At 35.4% G+C, this 23481-nt stretch overlaps 1 protein-coding gene across 8 annotated transcripts in view; it reads left to right on the top strand.

The window, feature by feature from the left end:
* RALGAPA1 (Ral GTPase activating protein catalytic subunit alpha 1) overlaps positions 1-23481 on the top strand; it is a 258245-nt gene that overhangs the window by 28746 nt on the left and 206018 nt on the right. For all 8 annotated transcript variants that reach the window (XM_045799896.2, XM_087858978.1, XM_087858977.1 and 5 more), the window contains 5 exons: positions 11732-11842; positions 12656-12705; positions 16760-16817; positions 21390-21433; positions 22789-22966. In XM_045799896.2, coding sequence (XP_045655852.1) covers positions 11732-11842; positions 12656-12705; positions 16760-16817; positions 21390-21433; positions 22789-22966 — 441 coding nt within the window. The remainder of the gene's footprint in view (positions 1-11731; positions 11843-12655; positions 12706-16759; positions 16818-21389; positions 21434-22788; positions 22967-23481) is intronic.

Below are 23481 nucleotides of genomic sequence, written 5' to 3'. Positions count from 1 at the left end.
TTTATTTATTTATTTATTTATTTGAGACTGCCAGCGAAAGAGGGAACACAGGGGGAGTGGGAGAGGAAGAAGCAGGCTCGCAGCGGAGGAGCCTGACATGGGGCTCGATCCCATAACGCCGGGATCACGCCCTGAGCCGAAGGCAGACGCTTAATGACTGTGCCACCCAGGCGCCCCTGTTCTTAGCAATTTAATCATTATGTACCTTGGTGAATTTTTCTTCATGTTTCTTGTTTTTGGAGTTTTTTTAGCTTCATGCCTATGTGGATTTGTGATTTGCATCAAGCTTGAAAATTTTCAGCCATTAATTCTCCAAATATTTTTCTGCCCCTCCTCCTTGGAGTTTTCAATTACTCATATTATTAGGCCACTTGAAACTGTTCATTAATGTGCTTTTCAATTTTTTGGATTATCATTTTTCTGCTGTTTCTTTTGGGTGGTTTCTATTGCTATGGCTTAATTCCATCTAGTTTACACCATATGCGTTGTAGTTTTTATCTATAGAAGTTTGATTTGGGTGTTTCTTTTTTTATGTCTTCCATTCTCAACTTCTTGGGTATATGAAATACAGTTAGAGCAACTATTTTAATGCCTTTTTCTACTCATTCTAGCATTTGTGTTAAAATGCAGCTTAAATCTGATTTGATGATTACTCTCTTCATTATGAATTAGTTTTTTCTGCTTTGCATGCCTGGTAATCATCAGTTATATATAAGACATTGTGAATTTTACCTTGTTGGGTCTTGGATATTTAATATACCTATGAATTTTCCTGAGCTCTTTTCCTGTTCTGGGACTCACTTATTGGAAGCAGTTTGATCCTTATGTATCTTGCTTTTCAATATATTGGGTGGCTTTAAGTAGTGTTCAGTTTAGGGTTAATTACTCTATGAAATATGAGTTTTCGTGGTCTGGTTTGTGGGAATAGGCTCTGTTTTTGGCCTGTGTGAGTGCCTGGGACTTTTATTTTATTCCTTTCTATCTCACTCCTGCTTTTATATGGGGGTTAGCTTTCGTTATTAACACTTTATTTATTTCCTTTTGGTCGGAGAGCATAGTTTGTGCTCTGTGACTCTTGTTACTTTTCTGTTTGTGTCCTTATTTAGTTTTGTAAATATCCCACTTTTGCATGAAAAGATTTATTCTCTGTTGGATTTAGAGTTTTATTTAATAGAGTTTTATTAGATAAATACTAATTGTGTTGTTCAAATCATCTGTGGACTTAACCAGTCTTGCCTTTGTTAAATAGGAAACAGATGTATAAAATCTACCATGCTAATAATTAGTGGGTTTGTTTCTCCTTAGAAATTTGTTGGTCTTTGTTTTTTATATTTTGAAACTTTTCATGTAAATTTGGAATTAAAGCTTCTTGGTAAATACAGCCTTTTATCAAAATACATTGACCCTCTTTAATTGTAGTAATTTTTGCTTTAATATTTACTTTGACTCTTATCAAGGAATCAACATTGATATTTTTGGTTAGTATCTAAGTGATATATTGTATTTCATTCCTTTAATCATTTTGGGTTAAAAATTTTTGTTCTTAGTAAATACCTTATTATTTGTGTGTGTCTTAAAATGCAATGTGATTACAACTATCTTTTAATTGAAACATTTAATTCATTAACTTTTTTTGTAAATACCATGTATTTATATTTATCATCTCATTCATCTATATTGGGGTGCTTTTCTTTACTTATTTCTGTTAGCATAAGCTTTTTTATATTTTCCTCTTCCAGTGGTTAAAAGTTTTGCGTTCTGTTATTACTCTTTTAGTGGTAACTCAAAAATTTCAATAGCATGTTAATATTAAAGTCTACAGTTCATCAGTATTTCTATCATCCTTTTTTTTTTTATGTTTTTTTAGTATGTTATGTTAGTCACCATACAGTACATCCCTGGTTTCTGATGTAAAGTTCGATGATTCATTAGTTGCGTATAACACCCAGTGCACCATGCAATACGTGCCCTCCTTACTACCCATCACCAGTCTATACTATTCCCCACCCCCCTTCCCTCTGAAGCCCTCAGTTTGTTTCTCAGAGTCCATAGTCTCTCATGCTTCATTCCCCCTTCTGATTACCCCCCCTTTCTTTGTCCCTTTCTTCCCCTACCTATCTTCCTAGTTCTTATGTTCCATAGATGAGAGAAATCATATAATTGTCTTTCTCTGCTTGACTTATTTCACTTAGCATTATCTCCTCCAGTGCTGTCCATGTTGCAGCAAATGTTGAGAACTCGTTCTTTCTGATAGCTGAGTAATATTCCATTGTATATATGGACCACAACTTCTTAATCCAGTCATCTGTTGAAGGGCATCTCGGTTCCTTCCACGATTTAGCTATTGTGGACAATGCTGCTATAAACATTGGGGTGCATATGGCCTTTCTCTTCACTGCGTCTTTATCTTTGGGGTAAATACCCAGTAGTGCAATGGCTGGGTCATAGGGTAGCTCAATTTTTAACTTTTTAAGGGACCCCCACACTGTTTTCCAGAGTGGCTGTACCAACTTGCATTCCCACCAACAATGTAGGAGGGATCCCCTTTCTCCACATCCTCTCCAACAATTGCTGTTTCCTACCTTGTTAATTTTTCCCATTCTAATTGGCGTAAGGTGGTATCTTAGTGTGGTTTTGATTTGAATTTCCCTGATGGCTAATGATTTTGAACATTTTTTCATGTGTCTGCTAGCCATTTGTATGTCATCATTGCAAAAGTGTCTGTTCATATCTTCTGCTCACTTTATGAATTGTTTATTTGTTTCTTGCGTATTGAGTTTGAGAAGTTCTTTGTAGATCTTGGATACCAGTCTTTTATCTGTAGCATCATTTGCAAATATCTTCTCCCATTCCGTGGGCTGCCTCTTAGTTTTTTTGACTGTTTCCTTGGCTGTGCAGAAGCTTTTTATCTTGATGAAGTCCCACAAATTCATTTTATCTTTTGTTTCTCTTGCCTTTGGAGATGTGTCATGAAAAAGGTTGCTTTGGCCGATGTCGTAGAGGTTACTGCCTATGTTCTCCTCTAGAATTTTGATGGATTCCTGTCTCACATCAAGGTCTTTCATCCATTTGGAGTTTATTTTTGTGTATGGTATGAGAGAGTGGTCAAGTTTCATTCTTTTGCATGTGGCTGTCCAATTTTCCCAGCACCATTTATTGAAGAGACTGTCTTTTTTCCACTGGATGTATTTTCCTGCTTTATCAAAGATTAGTTGCCCAAAGAGCCGAGGGTCCATTTCTGGGCTCTCTATTCTGTTCCATTGGTCTATGTGTCTGTTTTTGTGTCAGTACCATGCTGTCTTTGTGATCACAGCTTTGTAGTACAGCTCGAAATCCGGCATTGTGATGCCCCCAGCTTTGTTTTTCCTTTTCAGCAGTTCCTTGGCGATTCGGGGCCTTTTCTGGTTCCATACAAATTTAAGGACTATTTGTTCCAGTTCCTTGAAAAATGTCCTCGGTATTTTGTTCGGGATAGCATTGAAAGTGTAGATTGCTCTGGGTAGCATGGACATTTTAACTATGTTAATTCTTCCGATCCATGAGCATGGAATATTTTTCCATCTTTTTGTGTCTTCCTCAGTGTCTTTCAAGAGTGATTTATAGTTTCTAGAATATAGATCCTTTACGTCTCTGGTTAAGTTAATTCCAAGGTAACGTATGGTTTTTGGTGCTATTGTAAATGGGATGGACTCCCTAATTTCTCTTTCTTCAGTCTCATTCTTCGTGTATAGAAGTGCAACTGATTTCTGAGCATTGATTTTGTATCCTGCCACATTACTGAATTGCTCTATAACTTCTAATAGTTTGGGAGTGGATTCTTTTGGGTTTTCCATATAGAGTATCATGTCATCTGCGAAGAGAGACATTTTGACTTCTTCTTTGCTGATTCGGATACCTTTTATCCCTTTTTGTTGTCTGATTGCTGTTGCAAGGACTTCTAGAGTATGTTGAATAATAATGGCGAGAGTGGGCATCCTTGTCGTGTTCCTGATCTTAAGGGAAAGGCTTCCAGCTTTCCCCCATTGAGTATAATATTTGCAGTAGGCTTTTTATAGATGGCTTTTATGAGATTGAGAAATGTACCCTCTATGCCTACACTCTGAAGGGTTTTAATCAGGAAAGGATGCTGTATTTTGTCAAATGCTTTTTCTGCATCTATTGAGAGAATAATATCTCTGAATTTTTGTTTCTGGATAAAATCTAAGACACTGATTTGCATTTAGATTTGCGAATGTTGAACCACCCTTGCATCCCAGGGATGAATCCCACTTGGTCATGATGGATAATCCTTTTAATGTACAGTTGGATTCTATTAGCCAGGATCTTGTTGAGGATTTTGGCGTCCATATTCATTAGAGAAATAGGTCTGTAATTCTCCTTTTTGATGGGGTATTTGACTGGTTTGGGGATCAAGGTAATATTGGCCTCATAGACTGAGTTTGGTAGCTTTCCTTCTGTTTCTATTTTTTGAAATAGCTTTAGGAGAATAGGTATTATTTCTTCTTTGAATGTTTGGTAGAATTCCCCAGGAAAACCGTCCGGGCCTGGAGTTTTGTTCTTTGGAAGATTGTTTATCACTGACTCAATCTCTTCATAATTAATCGGCCTGTTTCAAAAATCAGTTTCTTCCTGTTTCAGTCTTGGTAGTTTATAGGTTTCCAGGAAGGCCTCCATCTCTTCCAAATTGCTTAATTTATTGGCATAAAGCTGTTGATAAAAGTTTCTAATAATCCTTCCAATTTCATTGGTGTTGGTTGTGACCTCTCCTTTTTCATTCATAACTTTATTAATTTGGGTCCTTTCTCTATTCTTTTGGATAAGTCTTGCCAGAGGTCTGTCAATTTTATTAATTCTCTCAAAGAACCAGCTTCTAGTTCTGTTGATCTGCTCTACTGTACTCCTGGTTTCTAATTCATTGATTTCTGCTCTAATCTTGGTCAACTGCTTCCTTGTGCATGGATTAGGCCTGTCCCTCTGTTGCTGTTCCGGCTTCTTGAGGTGAGAATATAAAAACTGCATTTTAGATTTTTCTATTCTTTTGAGTGAGGCTTGGACGGCTATGTATTTCCCCCTTAGGATTGCCTTTGCAGTATCCCATAGGTTTTGGACTGTTGTGTTTTCATTCTCGTTGGTCTCCATAAATTGTTTAAATTGATTTTTGATTTCCTGGTTTATCGAATCATTCCTGAGCAGAATGGTTCTTAGTTTCCAAGTGTTTGAGTTTCTTCCAAATTTTTCTTTGTGGTTGAGTTCCAGTTTCAAAGCGTTGTGGTCTGAGAATATGCAGGGAATAATTTCAGTCTTTTGGTATCGGTTGAGACCTGTTTTGTGTCCCAGAACATAGTCTATTCTTGAGAATGTTCCATGGGTATTAGAATAGAATGAGTATTCTTTGGTTCTGGGGTGTAGTGTTCTATGTATATCTATGAGGTCCAACTCGTCGAGTATGGCATTCAAAGCTCTTGTTTCTTTGTTGATTTCTTGCTTAGGTGATCTATCTATTGCTCATAGTGGAGTGTTGAGGTCCCCTATGATTAACATATTTTTATCTATATGTCTCTTTATTGTGTTTAAGAGTTGGCTTGTGTATCTTGCTGCTCCCCTGTTGGGGGCATAGATATTTATAATTGTTATATCCCCTTGTTGGATACATCCTTTAAGAATAATATAGTGCCCTTCTGTGTCTCTAACTATAGTTTTTCGTTTAAAATCCAATCTGTCTGATATGAGAATTGCTACCACAGCTTTCTTTTGAGGTCCATTGGCGTGAAAGATGGTATTCCATCCCTTTACTTTCAGTGTGGATGTATCTTTAGGTTCAAAATGAGTCTCTTGTAGACAGCAAATGGATGGGTCATGTCTTTTTATCCAATCTGCAACCCTGTGGCGCATTATGGGAGCATTTAGGCCATTTACATTGAGACTGATTATTGAGAGATATGATTTTAATGATGCCATGTTGCCAATAAAGTCTTTGTTTCTATCGGTTGTGACGTTCTGTTCTGTATCACTCTTGGGGCCTTTTTACTTTTATAGAACCCCCCTTAATATCTCCTGTAGGGCTGGTTTCGTGGTTACGAAATTGGTCAGTGACTGGCGATTCTGGAAGGTCTTTATCTCTCCATCAATTCTGAATGACAGCCTTGCTGGTACAGGATCCTTGGCTGCATGTTTTTCTCTGAAAGAGCTTTAAAAATACCCCTCCAACCCTTTCTCTCATTCCAGGTCTGTGTAGACAGGTCTGACGTAATTCTGATACCTTTGCCTTGGTACATGAGAAATTTCTTTGCCCTGGCCGCTTTCAGTACTGTATCCTTGGATCTAATATTTGCGATATGCACTATGACATGACGTGGCATAGGTTTGTCATGGTTGAGCTTTGGAGGGGTCCTCTCTGCCTCTTGGACACAAATGTTTGTTTCCCTCACTAGATTAGGGATGTTTTCAGCTACAATTTGTTCAAATATCTCTTCTAGAGCTCTGTTTTTCTCCACCCCCTCAGGGATGCCGATGATTCTGCCATTGGAACGTTTCATTAAGTCAGTAATCTCCTGTAACCTACATTCTTGAGCGTGGATTTCTTTAAGTCCAGATTCTGTTTTCGCTTTTTCTTCTACTAACCCATCCTCCTATTAGCTGATACGTTCTTCTGCCTCATTCATCCTGGCCGTCAGAGCCTCTAGTTTTGACTGCATTTGGCTCATAGAATTTTTAATTTCTGCCAGATTCGCTCTCATTTCTGCCCTTAGAGATTCTATATTCTCATTAACATTTTCATTAATGCTTTTTTCAAGTCTTCACATCATCTTGACCGTTGTTACTCTGAATTCCATTTCTGATAATTTGGTTATATCCATATCCATTAGTTTTGTGGCAGAGGCCACAGACTCATTGTCTTTTCTTTGCTGGGGGGGATTTCTCCTTCTCGTCATTCTGATGAGGAGAGGTTGCGGGGTTGTCCAGAGCCCAAATTATTTACCGGGACCCAGGCCGTGCGCCCTTGTTTTATAGGGACCTTAGGGATGTGGGCTTCTTGATTTTTAAGCCTGTCTTCTGGGGAAGGGGCCTGCCGCGCCGATACTCAGGCAACCCTATTTGGGTAGAGTCTCCGTGTCCCCTGCGAGGGGGGATGGGGCTGGGCACACTGTGAGCCGGTCTTTCCAGGCTTTTGTTCTCTGGCGGCTTTCCCTGGCGGTTTGCTGTGCCTCTTCTGAGAGTCAGAGCATCAGTGGCCGAATCTTTGCCTCTCTCACAGAACAGAGGGATCGCGGACCGTTCTCCACTGATGTTCTGACCACTTTAACTCTGTTTCTGTTGGTGCTGCTCAGCCCTGCAGCGTCCCTGGATGTGTGCCCCACACCCGGCGTCCGAGCCCTCACTTCCTGAACTGTCGTGTCTCTGTCCTTTGTGTTTCTAACACCGCCAGCTGCCAGCCGCCCCCGCGCCCTCCCGGAGCTCCAGGTCTCAGTCTGGTTCCAGTGAGCGCACCGGAGCTCCGTTTCAGTCTGGTGGCCTGCGCTCCCCAGCTCACGGTCTCAGTCTGCTCTCTCGCGGATGCCGTCCATGAGTCCGCCTGCTCCCCCGTGCAGCTGGCTACCGCTTCCTGGCCCCCGAACACGGAGGCTCCCTCCCCCTTCCGTTTATCTTCTGATATCTGTGCGTGGTTTCACGGCTCCCCGCTTCGTACCTCAATACTCAGCGCTGGAGATGTTCATTTGTAGAGATCCAGATGTATCTTCCTGCGTCTCAGGCTGATTCCGTGGTTATTTAGGCTGGTCTGGTGCCTATCCAGCTCGACTTGGGGGACCGGCTGAAAAAGGGGTCCCCTACTCCTCCGCCATCTTAACCTCCTCCCTATCATCCTTTTAACAAAGATCTTATTTTCTTTCTAGCATTTCTGTTTCATCTTTGACATTATTGCCTATTATTTTACTTTCTCCTAGTTAGTAACCTTTCGCATTAGTAGTGTTATTTTTTTAGCATTCAGTTTTCATTTAGATTTACCCATTTATTTTCCATTTTCTTTCTCATTTTTCCTTTTCTCACTTCTATGTGAGTTTATTTCTCCTCTTTCAGAAATCTCATATTTGAGTTTGAGTGATGTTTTTTGGGTGTTTAACTCTAAGGGTGTTAGAAAATGCCTTTTCTTCATTTTCATGTTCATGTTATTGAACAGTACTTAGGCTGAGTATAGAACTTTAGAATGACTATTATTTTTCCTTAGTTCTTTCCATATAAAGTTGCATTGTCTTCCTGTTTCTATTGGGCTGATGAGAAGTCTGCCGTTAGTTTTGATATTCTTATATAGGTATTTTTTGTTTATTTTAATATTTCCATTTTGGTTTTGGTGTTAGGATGTGTCCATGTGTAGATTTGAATTTACCCTGCCTGGGACTCAATATACCATTTTTACTCTGAAGATATTTTAGAGAGTTCTTAGATATTATTATTTTTTTTAATATTGTACATTTTCTTCCTGGAACTTCTTAGGTACTCTGTTATCCTTATCTTTATATTTTCCATCTTGTTAGTCTCTGCGTTACTTTTGAGTTACAGCTTCAGTTCTGTTCCACCTTACTTCTCAGTTTTCTCCCTTTGTCCTTTTTTCTCTTCCTCCCATTTCTCAATTTATTTTCCCTTTTCCATACATCCTCTCCCCCTTTTTTGGAGCCTAATTGTATATTATTTACAATTTATCCAGTCTAATGGTATATTATTTATAACTTATCTGTTTGTGTTTTTAACCTCTCCCTCCTCCATTGGGTTTTGTTTTGTTTTGTTTATTTCCTACTCTGCTTTCCCCCAGTATGTAAATTAGTGAACTGGTGATCAAAAATGTTTTGTAAAAGAGGTTTTTTTTAAATTTTTTTTATTATATTATGTTAGTCACCATATAGTACATCCCTGGTTTCTGTTGCAAGGTTCGATGATTCATTAGTTGCGTATAACACCCAGTGCACCATGCAATACATGCCCTCCTTACTACCCATCACCAGTCTATCCCATTCCCCCACCCCCCTCCCCTCTGTAAAAGAGTTTTTATTTGCTTACTAGTTCATTATAAATAGATAGGGAGTCAAAAGGAAATTAGCCTAATTTTGATTCAGTATCTTTTTAGCAAGTATGTAGTTACCATACTTTCCTAACATGCTGTGTGAGATGGAAATTAAGAGACTATCTTGGCTCCTAAATTAGGTCGTAAAATCTTGAGTTGATTTGTGTTTGCTTTTGTTTTGTTTTGATTTTTTTGTTTTGCTTTGTTATTGTTCTCTCATTTTCTTCTTTCCTCTGGGACATTAGCTATGTTTGAAACATTAATTTCAGGAAATGTAGAGCTAATTATAGTAGCCTATTCTAATTTCATAGTCTTTGTTACTCTACTGTGTGGGAAAAATGCTTTTCGTGTTTTTCTCAGTTGTATATGTTTTTATTTTGAAAGTCTGTAAAATATGTTTAACTAGTATTTGATGACTTCATATCTTCTTATGGCAGATAATAAATTACTGGTGTTCTATTCATATTACACTGGAGACTGAATAACATAGAGGTTAAGAGCATGGCAGTAGATCCAGGCTATATGGTTTAAATCCCTGTCTCTCCTTTTTACTAGCTGAATTACTTAAACTCTCTGTGCCTGTTTCCTCATCTATAAAATAGGGATAATAGTACTTATTTCATGATGTCATTGTGAGAATTATAGGAATTAATTTCTGTAAATCACTTACAAGAATGTCTAACATATAGGGAACATTCAGTTTGTATTAGCCATTATGTTTTCTAGTTCTGTGAAAAGTCACACAGGTAGTGTTACTGATAGGAGTGGAATCTGGGTGTTCTAATTCCAGTCTAGATGAAGCAATGTTTTGCCTGTCAGGAGGTTATGCAGTCTTTTCTGGTATAAAAATTTTCAAGCTAATAAATGAATCTAATAAAGTAATTTGTTTTATCAGTAGTAAAACATATTTGAGTACATATGTGCTGAGCTAACTGTGCTAGGTTTTGGGAATACCAAGGTAGACACAGTTTATATTCTAAAAAACCTATAGACTAGTCCTGGAAAGAAAACAAAAACCCACGTACAACAGAGTTATTTCCATAAGATAGAAATGTAGAGAATCCAAGAATAGGGAGGAGAGGGCATTCATCCCTTCCTTTGGGAGGGCAAAGGAGAAACAGTCTTGGAAATAGACAAGATGCCACTAAAAAATTATTATGATTATTCACAGGGTAAGAATAGGAAAGAGAGTTTAAAGTGCTCTCTATATATTGTTACTATTTAACCTTATTCTGAAATCTTCTGTTGAGCCTTAGAGCATTTCAAGAAATTAACTGATACTTACCTTTAATTTGACTCTCATGACAATTAGTTTATTCTTCATCTCCCAGCCTCAAAAATCTTTGATTTTTTTCCAGTGCCTTTTTCAAATTTATTTTGCATTATAAAAGAAATATGTGCTTTTTATAAATGAAGTTGAATAATGGGAAGTATATATTAAAAGTACAAGTTCTGTATTCCCCCTTTTTCTTCAGCCTTCTCAGTCTCCGTGAAGATAAACCAAACAACAAAATGCATAATATGTATACGTCTGCATCTTGCTTTGAATAATAATTTCTCTCCTTTACTTTGCATTCAGGACATTGTATGACATATTTCAAGGCTATTTTTTCAATTTTATTTTTATCAAAGTGTTTTGGGCTCTATCTAAAATGAATTATTTTTCTGTATCCTATCCTGCTTCATACTTTCCTCACTTTTTTGTCTTTGCTTATACTTAGAATGCCCTTCACCGCTTCATGTTGAAAGTCCTTTCTGTCCTTAATAGTCTTTTCAAATAATAAATCCTGTGTTAAGCTTTTCTTCTTTCCCCACTTTCACCCCCCTTTTAGCTTTGAAAGTAATTTTGTGTTTCTAAATTGCCATTATATTTTGTAACTTCACTTTCAGTATCTAACACTTTCTAATGTGCATACAGCTATGTTTGATTTTGTGTGCCCTGGACTATACTGACAATTCCTTTAAAGCAATATTATCTGATTTGAGCTTTGTAATACCTATGTGCCTATTTATAAAATCTGTTGTTATGTACCTATTTACTGAATAAATGTATTTTAGATATATATAATTACTCTTAAGAATGCTGATTTCAAACTGTCTTGGGGATAAGTTGAAAGAAGCGTAACTGTGAATTGAAACTAAAAGTTGACTTCTTTCCTTGGTTGGGTTAAATATTCAAAATAAATTTTGAATAAATCTCTCCAACACATTGTTGTGCTTTTTTTTTTTTAAGGAAACGAAGATTATGATAACCTGATTTAACCTGGTTTTTTATTTTATTTTTTGAAGATTTTATTTATTTGAGAGAGAGCACGTGAGCACATAAGTCAGGGAGGGGGGTGCAGAGGAAGAGGTAAAAGCAGGCTTTCTACTGACAAAGGGCTGGATCCCAGGACCCTGAGATCATGACCTAAGCTGAAGGCAGATGCTTAACTGACTGAGCTACCCGGATGCCCTTTAACCTGTTTTTAAAATTAAAACTAAAATTTTTAAAAAACTAAAGTTGCGTGAACAAGGATATAAATAAATGCATATCTCAAATATTTTAATAGGATAGAATTTTAGGAGCAGTTCTTTGAAGTTACTTTTTTGAAGGAAACTCGCCACTATGACTATTTGCTGAACATGATTTAACATATATGTAATCACTAAAAACTGTTTTTGTTTCCTTTTCAGAGAATGCAGAGTCTATCGATCTTAAACAGTTTTTTGACCAACATTTTTCACATATATATTACGTGTTCTTTGAGAATTTTGTGACTATTGAAGCTAGTCTTAAACAGAAAGGTAAGATATTAAAATTGGTCCTGTCTTATGTTGATGTTTCAAACAATTGTCCTAAGTATTCACTTAAAAATAGACTCTTTGACATTGGAATTTTACTGTTATTTCACTTTTTTGGTCAAACATCTTTTAGACACACTCTCAAAGTATAGGTTAGTTATACTGTCTTCATTCTTTTGAGAAGGCTTAGAAGATTTGCTTTTTGCCTGGTCAGATTTATTTACCTATTTCCTCACTTTCTCTGCTCTGCCCTTAGGTGCCTGTGAAGTTTGAGCAGTCATTCTCATATTTTCATTTTCAGAATTTATTCTAAGTCCTCCCCAGTATATATATATATATATATATATATATATATATATATATTTTTTTTTTTTTTTTTTTTTGTTATTTTTTTGAAAGACTTTATTTATTTATTTGAGAGAAAGAGAGCGAGTGTGCACCCACATGAGTGCGGGAAGGGGCAGAAGGAGAGGGAGAAGCAGACTCCCCACTCACCAGGGAGAGCTTGATCCCAGGACCCTGAGATCATGACCTGAGCTGAAGGCAGACATTTAACTGATTAAGCCACCCAGGCTCCACTCCACAGTATATTATTTGTTTTTAGACATAAATATGTAGAATCTTAATTTAATTGTTGAAAAGAATAGAGATGCTACAGTATTGTCTATACATTGAACAGAATATGCTTTAAACATTTTATTAAAGAATCACTGAGAAACTACTTTAGTGCTTGAAATATTTTAAGATTTTTAAGTGGTTTTTAACAGTAAGGACAAAATGATAATGTTTAAAATATTTTTCTGTAAAATGTTTTAGGTCACAAGTCTCAAAGGGAAGAATTGGATGCTATACTTTTTATTTTTGAGGTAAGTATCTGCCAATCAACTTTTTTTCCCTCCAAAATAATTCTTGGAACATACAAAGGAATATATTGAAACTATAAAGCATATATCAAAAAACTGAACCTGCTGTGCTTCCCAAGAACTGAATCACATTTTCGACCTAAAAATATATCTGACTTAATTCTTAATTATTTCTTGAGGATGTGTTGTTCTTAGGTAGAAATAGAACTACGTTTTTATGCATTTGACACCATAAAGTTGGTAATGCTGTAAAATAGTTAAGTGTTTTGTAAATTATTTTTCTATATTACTTTGGATTGGTGTGGGACAAGTCTTAATTGTTAGAAGGAAGTAGCAACATTTGAACCTCTACTAAAATTTATATTTTGTTTTTGGCATACTGATAAAAATTAAGGTCCCCTCACTTTTAAGATAACTCCTTGCCTCTTAATTCTGTCTTTCAAATCAAGCAAGGACAGGAGTATTCTGATCTTTAGCAAGAATTCAGAGATCTGGAGAAAGCCAAGGATTAGATCTTGTGACTTGAAAGACGTTAAAGAATTAGGAAATCTGTGTTTCAAGATTGAGCTATTCTGTCTCTTGGTTAATTAAAGATAGTTCACTGTTTTATACTTTGGATACTTTGATACGGTTTAGAAGAATTTGAACAATCTGATATCTCTCTTAGGTATTGACTTAGCTATTGATTTAGTCACAGTTAAGGAAAAAAAGTTGGGGTTTTTTGTTGTGTTTTTTTTTTAAAGAGTTCTAGATGGAAGTAACGGGTGTTGGTACCTGTTGTGCTGTTTATTTTTGGTTATCATTGTCCCTGAGGAATTTGCTTATATTTATCTCTCCCGGTGTTTGCATGAAATATTTACAAGGGGAATGTTACAACATAGATGTTTTGAGAAAGAATGAAAGTATCAGCAGAAATCATTCAAATTATGTTCTCTAACATGGAATTAAATGAAATCAGCATCAAGGAAATCTTGTAAATTCATAAATATGTGGAAATTAATGGACATACCCCTAAATAATCAATGGCTCATAGAAAGATATGACATACCAAAACTTAGGGAATGCAGCTAACCAAGCACTCAGAGGAAAATTTATAGTTATAAACTTTATATGATAAAAGGAAGAATGTTATCTCGTCTATTACCTAAGCTTCCACCTTAAACAAGAAAAAGAAGCAAATTAAAACTAGAAAAAGAAGCAAATTAAACCCAAAGCAAGCAGATAAAAGGAAATAATAAAGATTATAGCAGAAATAAATGCAAGAAAGATTTTAAAAATGGAGAATACCAACAGAACTGAAAGTCAGTTCATTGAAAAAGATCAAGAAAACTAGTAATAGTTGGCCATACTAAGTAAAAAGAGTGAAGAATTAAATTACTAAATTCAGGCATTAAAAAGGAATATCACTACCAACTTTATAGAAAGTGTAAGAGGATACTATGACAAACTATAAGACAACAGATTTGATATAAAAAATGGACAGGTTTTATAAAGACAGCAATGAGATTCAGACAGAAATAGAAAACCTGAAAGACTTACAACTAGTGGAAAAAATGAATTAGTATTTAAATAAAATTCCACCAAGAAAAGCCCAGACCCAGATGACTTCACTAGTGAATTTTAACCAGACATTTAAAGAAAAATACCAGTTCTTCACAAATTCTTTAATAAAAAAGAGATGGTATTTCACAGTTCATTCTATGAGGCCAGTAAAACCAGATAAAAACAGGGAAAGAGAATTATAATAAAATATTTCCATGCATACTGACACAAAAAAATCCTAAAAAAAAAAAAAAAGTAAACCGAACCAAGATACACATAAAAAGGATTATACAACATGACTAAGTGGGATTTATCTAAGAAATACAAAGTTTAACATCTAAAAATTAACCAACTAGTGTATAATAATAATAAGATAAAAGACAAAAAATACATGTTATTATCAGTAGACAAAGAAAAAGCATTTGGCAAAATCCAATACTTTTCCATGATAAAACACTTAACAAAATGGGAGTAAAAAGAAACTTCGTCAACTTGATATAGGACATCTACAAAAATGCACATTTAAGACCATACCTAGTACTGGATGCTGAGTGCCTCTTTCTTAAGATTAGGAACAAAACAAGCCGTTTCTATTGAATATTGCACTTGGTTCTAGCTAGCCAGGGCAATTAGGTAAGAGAGGGAAATAAAAGACCTCAAGATTGAAAAAGAAGTTAAAAAAAAGTATCAGAAGAGAAGGCAAGATAATAATTTCTGGAAAGTGTTCCTTCAGACTTTCACGCTTGCCCTGTGTTCAGGAAACTAAGATGGATTGATTAGTTAATGGAAGATCTTTCAGGACCTTCCTTCCTTCTATTAAAAAATAGTGTTTATTTTCCTTTATGTAATATATATTGATCAGTTGTTTGTCTTTAATGAATGACTGAATTTTCTTAGAATATAAAGATGTTAGATGGAGGGCTTTCATCTTTTGGAAAAACATTTAACCTGTGTGCTGATGTTTTTCTACTTACACTGGGGACAATAATATCTGACCTCTACCTTCAGAGACTAATGATGATTTTTTAAAGATCAGTAAATTTATAGATTAACTGACTTCCTATTTTTGGAATAAAGAGCACCATTATGTAGTGTTAATAATATGATACAGTATTTATAATCCGCTTTCTTTTGTTAAGACTACACATGGTTTCTTTCATCTTTATAGTAACCACATAAAAATAAAAGACGCGTTTATTTACATTTTATAAGAGGTTAAATCTGAAGTATAATAGTCATAATTTAGGAATGTTTCTGAGTAGTTTACAACTTATCTTTTCAACTTATAATTTTATCTCTTTCCATACCAAAATAAATACAAATATACAATTGTTGGCTAGAGAAATAGGAGGAGGGCAACGGTAAAAAGGTTTGTGTATCTCATGTCAAATTTCTTCATCATTCTCTTGTATGAGATGGACTAATAAGATCATATCAAATGGAAGATAGAGAAGTGTAAAACATGCATACTTTTGGGGCAGAATAGTATAAAAGTACACATTTTGGAATTAAGCATATCAAGATTGGAATCAGTTCTTCCACTTTTTAACTTAAGCACATTACTTAACCCGTTTTCTCATTTTTAAAATGAGATTAATAAACTCTTTTTAGGATGGTTGTGAGGATCAATGAGATACTTATATATAAAAGTATCTAGTGTTTTGCCCTTATGGACATTTGGTTCATGGCATTTCTAAAGAATAACAGTAAGAGCAGCACTAACAACAGACTGACACACGTGAAACTCATTCAGCGAGCAGATGAGTACTGGGAGCAAAGTTTAGTAGCACAGTAAGTTGGCTGTTGAACCAGAATAATTCACACAGAAGAAATTTGTAAAGGGAATTAAAGGTAAAATTTTGATAGTGTTATATGTGAAAAGTGTTTACTCCCAATTAATGGAAACCTGTATTAGTTCAACTGGAAGGATCCTGAATTTTTAAATATTGTTCTTATACCTATAGCCATCATAAATATGGGTCCACCTGAATCAAATCAGTACAGATATTAGATGTGATTTTTGTGAAATCAAAATATTTTCCCTACTTTCATCAAAACAGGAGGAAGAACTACTCAAAGTGAGACAAAATGTCACAAATAGTAGTATCTGAAAGAATTCAGAGCCTATCAGTAATATCCACAATATGGAAATTCGAAGAATAGAAAATGATCATTTTGAAATATGTTAGAGTTGTTACTTAATCCATAAAGAGAAATATACTTACTTTCCACATCATTGTAAAAGAAAATTTTCATTAATGTCTTATTCCAAGTCTTTGTTAGTATAGCTTGTTAGGTTTTGTTTTTGGTATTTTCGAATATTGATCATTGTGCCAGTGCTGAAATAGTGCGAGTACTGTCAGATTAGCTCAAATACTATTTTGTGTTTGTGATGCTGTCTTTTACATAAGAGACTGTTAAAGGCTTATTATAAGCTCTTTAATTTTTCACATTGCACAGAATGTGGACTCATTACTTGCTTTTCGTTCTTTTTTTTATTCATACTGATTTTTAGAAAATTTTACAACTTCTTCCAGAGAGAATTCATCAGCGATGGCAGTTTCATAGTATTGGTAAGTGATTTAAATATGTATTTCACATTTGACATGAATGATAATATATGAAAATGCTCTGTAGTGGGTTGGTCATTATTTGAAATGAATTTATAGTTTATGTTTTAGTAAAAATACAGAGAATACAGGACTATACTTAATGGGAGTATAAGATAAAAATATAGATGAAGGATTTCCAGTCAAAATGGCATATTAAATTTCTTTGATCTGTCTGTTCCTTTATTTTAGTAATGATAAAACTATAAAACCAAAAAAATAAAAGCAGGCTCAGCATCAAAATAAACATGTCAGAATCAGAAATGGAAGAGAAATGTGAAGTGCCAAGTAGAGTGAATACTTGGGCTCCAGATGTGAAAGGCAGCAGTGTCAGCTGGCAGTTTGCTCCACAGAAAATAGTGAGGGGAACTAGAGTTAACCTTATTGCTCAAAGGGCCAGAGTAGAGCTTTCCAGATCATGGAATGAAGCCAAAAAGAAAAAAAAAAGCGGGGCGGGGGAAGAACCCTGCTGTGGATTACTGTCAGAGACTAAGTAGGGAGAAGACAGACTTTCTGTTACCAGAAACTAAGCTAAGGTGCTTGCGCGTTTGGAGTCTGGTCGTATAACAATAACAGTATCACCATAGAGCTCTGGAGCTCTTGTTCTAAGACGTTTAACCCCTCTGTGATTAGAAAGGAGTCTGCAGGTAAGCAGTTGTTGGCTTTGGTTTAGGTGTCTCAATGATGTCAAGTTTGATTGCTAATGATTCTCATGACCCTTCTCTCATGGGGAATATGTGGATGGCCACCCTATCTACATTATTGAAGTAGATGTTATAGGCCTTATATTCATTTGTAAACCTGTATTTGTTTCTCCTAAAAAAGAAAGTCATGGATTCTATTTAGGCCCCACATTTTTTAATCCATTATAGCAAGTGAAATCCTTTTTGGACACAATTTATAAATGGGCAAAGGATTTGAACAGACATTTCTCCAAGATACACAAATGACCAATAAGCACATGAAGAGATGTGCAACATCATTAGTCAGTAGGGAAATGCAAATCCCAACTGTACGGAGATACCACTTCACATCTACTAGGATGACTGTGAGCAAAAAAATAATAAGCATTGGTGAGGCTGTGGAGAAATTGGAACCCTCAAACACTATTGGTAGGAATGTAAAATGCCGCAGCTGCTTTGAAAACCAGTCTGGCAGTTCCCAAAATATTAAGCGTAGAGCTCCTTTATGCCCCAGCAGGTCCATACCTAGATATACCCAAGAGAAAGGAAAACATGTCTGCATAAAAACGTATGCTCTAATGTTCATAGCACCATTTTTCATAATAGCCAAAAGATGGAAATGACCCAATGTCTGTTAACTGATGATTAGATGAGTAAAATGTCTTTTTAAAAAAAAGAAAAGACTTTTGTGGGGCTTTGAAACTATAAGCCTTCCCAATTAATTCCAGAAACAAAAGGAACTCTGGACATCTAGGGAAGGATATTGGTACAGGGGCTAAAAAAACCCAAAATCCTAAACAGTAAAGCCTTTTAGAATAAACTTTTTAGATAAAGTTTGAGACTAAATGTAACGTACCCATCATATATGAAGAACTCTTACAACTCGATAATAAGGTGATAATAAGACAAATATTTTTAAATTGGCGAAATATTTGAATAGACTTTATATCAGAGAAGAGATATGAATTGGTAACAAGCACTTGATAAGGTACTCAGTAAAATAGTGAAATCCTATTTTGTGTTTCATAATCATAAAAATGTCTTTGAGGGTTGTTCATGAAGAAAGTTGTGTTTTGTTTTTTTTTTTGAGACATCTGAACTTCAAAAGTTTATTGTATCTTCTAAGGAATGTAGGCTTAAATCTCCAAAAGAGCTTTAGGCTCTCTAGTTGTCATGATTAGTAATATTCCAACAAATGTCTAACTTGAGAAGATACATAAGTGGTCATTTTTCTTTGTCATCCAGAAAAATCCTAAAACTGTTTTTTTTTCTTTTTTGTCATATATAAAGGAAAATAGATCAATGACTCTAGTTGATTTTTTTAAAAGTAGCTTTATTGTATTATAATTTCTATAGGTAAAATTTATCTATTTAAGTAAATGATTCAGTGATTTTAAATAAATCTTTAGAGGCACCACTGTCCAGTTTTAGAACATTGCCTTACCCTGAAGTATTCCTTCAAACCCACTTACAGTCAGTGTTTTTCCCACCACCACAATCTGCTTTCTGTGCTCAATAAATGTCTTTTTTTGACATTTCATGTAAGTGAAATCATGCAATTTATAGTAGTTTGCATTTGGCTTCTTTCACTTAGCATAATTTTTTGTTTTCCATATTATAGCGTGTATCATCATTCCTTTTTATTGCTGTATATTCTGTCATAGGGATATATCATGTTTTACCTACTCACCAATTCATGGGCATTTATATTGTTTCTAGTTAATTATAACTTATTTATTCTGTTTGTTTTATTGTAGATTCCTTTCAGTTTTTTACATATAGGAACATGTCAACTGCAATTTAAGATAGTTTTACTTTTTTATTTCCAATCTGGTACTTTTAATTCCTCCCTCCCTCCCTTCCTTACTTGTTTATTGTTTTTCTAGTATAGTGTTGAATAAAAGTGGTGAGAGCAGACACTCTTGCATCATTCCTGATGTGTGGGAGAAAGCAGTTACTCTTTCATCATTATGTATGGTGTCAGCTCTTTTTATAACTTTGACAAGAACCCTTATTATAGTATTCCTGGGAATAGCAAAAATTTGAAAACAAACCAAATGTCCTCACATAAATAACATTAATAGTATGGAATGGAATTGTATCCAGCAGTTAAAGTGAATTAATTAGAGCTATACAGATCACTGTAGATAAATTTCAGAAACTAATATTGGATGTGAAAAGTTATTTAGGTAGTGGCCCCTGGGTATCTCGGTTGGGCATCTGACTTGATTTCGGCTCAGGTCATGATCTCACGGTTGTGAGCTTGAGCCCCAAGTGAGGGTCTGTGCTGAGCATGGAGCCTACTTAAGATTCAGTGTTCTGCTCTCCCTGCCACCAACCCGTGCCGCTTTTTTTTTTTTTTTTAAAGATTTTATTTATTTATTCGACAGAGATAGAGACAGCCAGCGAGAGAGGGAACACAAGCAGGGGGAGTGGGAGAGGAAGAAGCAGGCTCATAGCGGAGGAGCCTGATGTGGGGCTCGATCCCATAACGCGGGGATCACGCCCTGAGCCGAAGGCAGACGCTTAACCGCTGTGCCACCCAGGCGCCCCCCCGCACCGCTTTCTTGCGCATGCACTCTCTCAAAAGAAAAAGAAAAAGAACTTATAGGAAGGCTTGTTTTATGTGATATCATACATAAATGTAAGGTTGTTTTTTTTTTTTAACTGTTAATTAAACTTCAAACTTAATCAGATTTGGTTAGTTTTCCACTTATGTACTTTTTCTGTTCCAGAATCCAATCCACGATTCCACAGTCCATTTAGCATATATAGATTTTTTTAGGGGAACTGATTAAAGACTGGGGTTAACATAGTATTGCTTTAAGAAATTGAATTTGTGCAAACATAAGAGAATTGCAGATAAATCAACATAGTTTTATTTGAATTATTAAAGCTTATTTTTGTATGACAAATGAAACTTAACCAAATAAAATCCAGGCTTGATCTTTGTGTGTGTGTGTGTGTTTTGTATGTGTGTAATCTTGATATTAGAAAGAATAAAAAATAGGATTAGAACAAATAGCTGTGGAAGAAATTCTTGTAACTGGTATAAGGTTTTAAATATATAAACCAATTCTAAATATTTTATTGATTTATAAGTAATAGCCCTAGTATAAAAATATTTTGGAAATCATCAGTACGAAAATCTGGATAATGTTTTTTTCTGGGGAAAGAGGGGGTAGAGTGATTTGACATGGTTTCAAAGGAGGCTTCAAAGATACTTGCTAGATAAAACATCATAGATAAGGTAAATGAATGAAATTTTAAAACTGCAAGAAACATAGGACTGTGTTTAGATTTGTTTAGACCAAATGGCGGGTCTCTGGATGCTTGTTAATGTAATTTCAGTATTTTATTATAGAGTTGAAAAATTGTACAGATTTAAAAAGGAATGTTAAAGATGGCTTTGAATATTCTGAAAAAGAAAATTAGTACAATGAAAATGTTTGTTAGGAAATATTAGAGTTACAGAAGTTCATGTGGTTAACTAAATGGAAATTTCCTACAGTGGTTTTTATTTGTATTAGTGATGCAGAAAGTATTTAATTATATTCTTAGTCTTAAATAAGAGATATACAGAGATAATGTTGTAGTAACTGCAATTTTGGGATTAGGTTTTGTTTCAATAGACTAAAGCATATTTAATTCCAATAGACCATGTGTTGAAAAGGTGACTCTTTATATGCCCTTCTGGTCCCAAGATTATGGCCAGAGGGATATCAGGGTCACCAAGAATAATTTGGAGATTGCCAAGGACTTGTTTTAAAGTGTTTTCAAGTCTGACCGAGAACTCTGACATTTGGAAACAACCAAGAAAATATGAATATTTTAAATCATGTTTCCTTTTCAGGATTGATTTTAAAGAAACTACTCCACACAGGAAACTCTTTGAAGGTATAATTAAATTTTTTTCTATGACTTTAAAAAAAACTGTCTCTTTTCTACTTCTCCTACATCAATGTTTTTCCTAAAGAATTTTGATTTGTCTTTAGTTCACTTAGTTGAAGTGAATTGACTTTAAATAAAATATAGCAATATACGCAGTATGTGTGAAAATACATACTGGGTTGAACAGGCTATTGAAAAAGTTTTGCCACTGCATTGAGTGATTCACTAGAAATACTTTACTCTCTGGTCCCCAGAAGACAAAAATTATTTAGTCTTTCAACAAATTATTCTTTATATTACTATAAGTATTCTTAGATGTAGGGAAAAATAGAGAATCTATGTTAAAAAGTTGGTTTTATTTCTTTTCTTTTTCATTATCTCATTGTGCTATATGGTAAGAGAAGCTACCCAGTGCAAAAGCATCTTGTTGTATGTTAAGTGAAAGTTTCATGACGTGGGTAGTTTTGGTGTCGAGGCTTGGTATAGCAGTACAAAGGAATAAGCCTTCCTAATTGTTCGTTTTCTTGTTATCTCTCTAAACTGAAAGGATGGCAGCTGTTGAACAGCTTTGAGCAGTTTACCAAGCTGCTGTAGTGCAATTTCCAAAGCTACCAGTGAGATTAACTTAGTGAGGAACTTTGTGCTTTGCTTATCAGAGACTGAATGTTTTTCTGTTTTTTCCTATTCTCTTGCTGGGAGAGAATTTATGCATTGGTTGAAATATTTGTTGTCTTCTGTATGTAGGGTATTGTTCTAGGTACTTAGACTATAGTAATAGGTCAAAATTTCTGCTTTGCAGGTTAGCAGCAAATAATAAGTAGATGACATAATTTCAGAGAGTGGTAAGCTTTTTAAGAACACGAGCATTGATTTAGCAGGGCACCAAGATCCCCATAACCATTCCAGCTTTTACCAAAGTCAGTGTACAAGGAACAGTTATTGCCCTCTTTCTTCTTGCTTCTTGGATTAAACCAGTGGTGTTGGGAAAGAAAGAAGTAAACAAGAAGGAAATGATTTTCTGATTTTTTTTTTTTTTACCAATGGAAATTATAGAATAAAGATTACCTGATGGCTTTAAGTGGTTAGAGGCCAAGTTTATTCTGTATTTGTTCAAAATCCATGAATTTGAATGTACAAATAACGAGGGCTCAGTAAATGACATGGGTGTAGTAGCCCTTCCTCTTTCCTTCCCTCTCTCCTTTCCTCCTTCCTTTTCTCCTTTTTCCTTTCCCTCTTTCTTTCCTTCCTCTCTTTTGCAAAGTAACACTCTCTAATCATCTTCTAGAGAATTTTGGCCTTAAAAGTAAGAAAATATTTCCCTTATAAGTAAAAACACTGTTTTTCATTTTATTTTATTTTAGATCAGACGGGAAGGTGTTCGTCTTTTCTTATTATGGTTGCAAGCTCTTCAGAATAACTGTAGCAAAGAACAGCTTTGGATGTTTTCATGCTTAATTCCTGGATTTTCGGCACTACAATCTGAACATGGACCTCGAACTTTAGATAATCTCATTAATCCTCCACTCAACCTTCAAGAAAGTAAGATTCACGAGATCTTATCCATCAGTATTTTAAAATTTCCTATGTAGTTTGTTAAGATAGTTTTAAAATGTCCATATGTTTATTAACTGGGTAATTCAAGGCCATGTTGTAAAATGTAGGTTTTATTATTTTTCACATATGATGAGGCCAACAGATCGAAAGATGATTGCCATAAAAAAAATAGTTACAGTTCCCAAGGGGAGAGGGCATGCCACAGCAGGGAGGGTGGCCACATGGGGAAGGACCAGGGCAGTCAGGGCTCGGGCATCAAAGGCAAGAGCTCTTATTGTGATTTCTGTAGGTAGGAACATGTGAGGCAATGTGATCAGTGTTATGACTGGCTAGTTTGGACAATTTCAGCAGGCTTAGGTGCATAGGGGCTGTCTCTCACTGTCAGCCATGTTACCTGGGTGATTAGGTCAGGGGAATAGTGGCCTTGAACGTGAGAGCCGGATAGAAGAGAGGTAGAGGTGTGGACTCTGGACTGGTTGGTTTGCATATGGAAGGCATAC

This window comes from Ursus americanus, chromosome 35, assembly GCF_024610735.1.
Source record: "Ursus americanus isolate L20-20 chromosome 35, mUrsAme1.1.p, whole genome shotgun sequence".
Taxonomy (NCBI): Eukaryota; Metazoa; Chordata; class Mammalia; order Carnivora; family Ursidae; genus Ursus; species Ursus americanus.
This window is presented reverse-complemented; position numbering and strand designations above follow the sequence as displayed.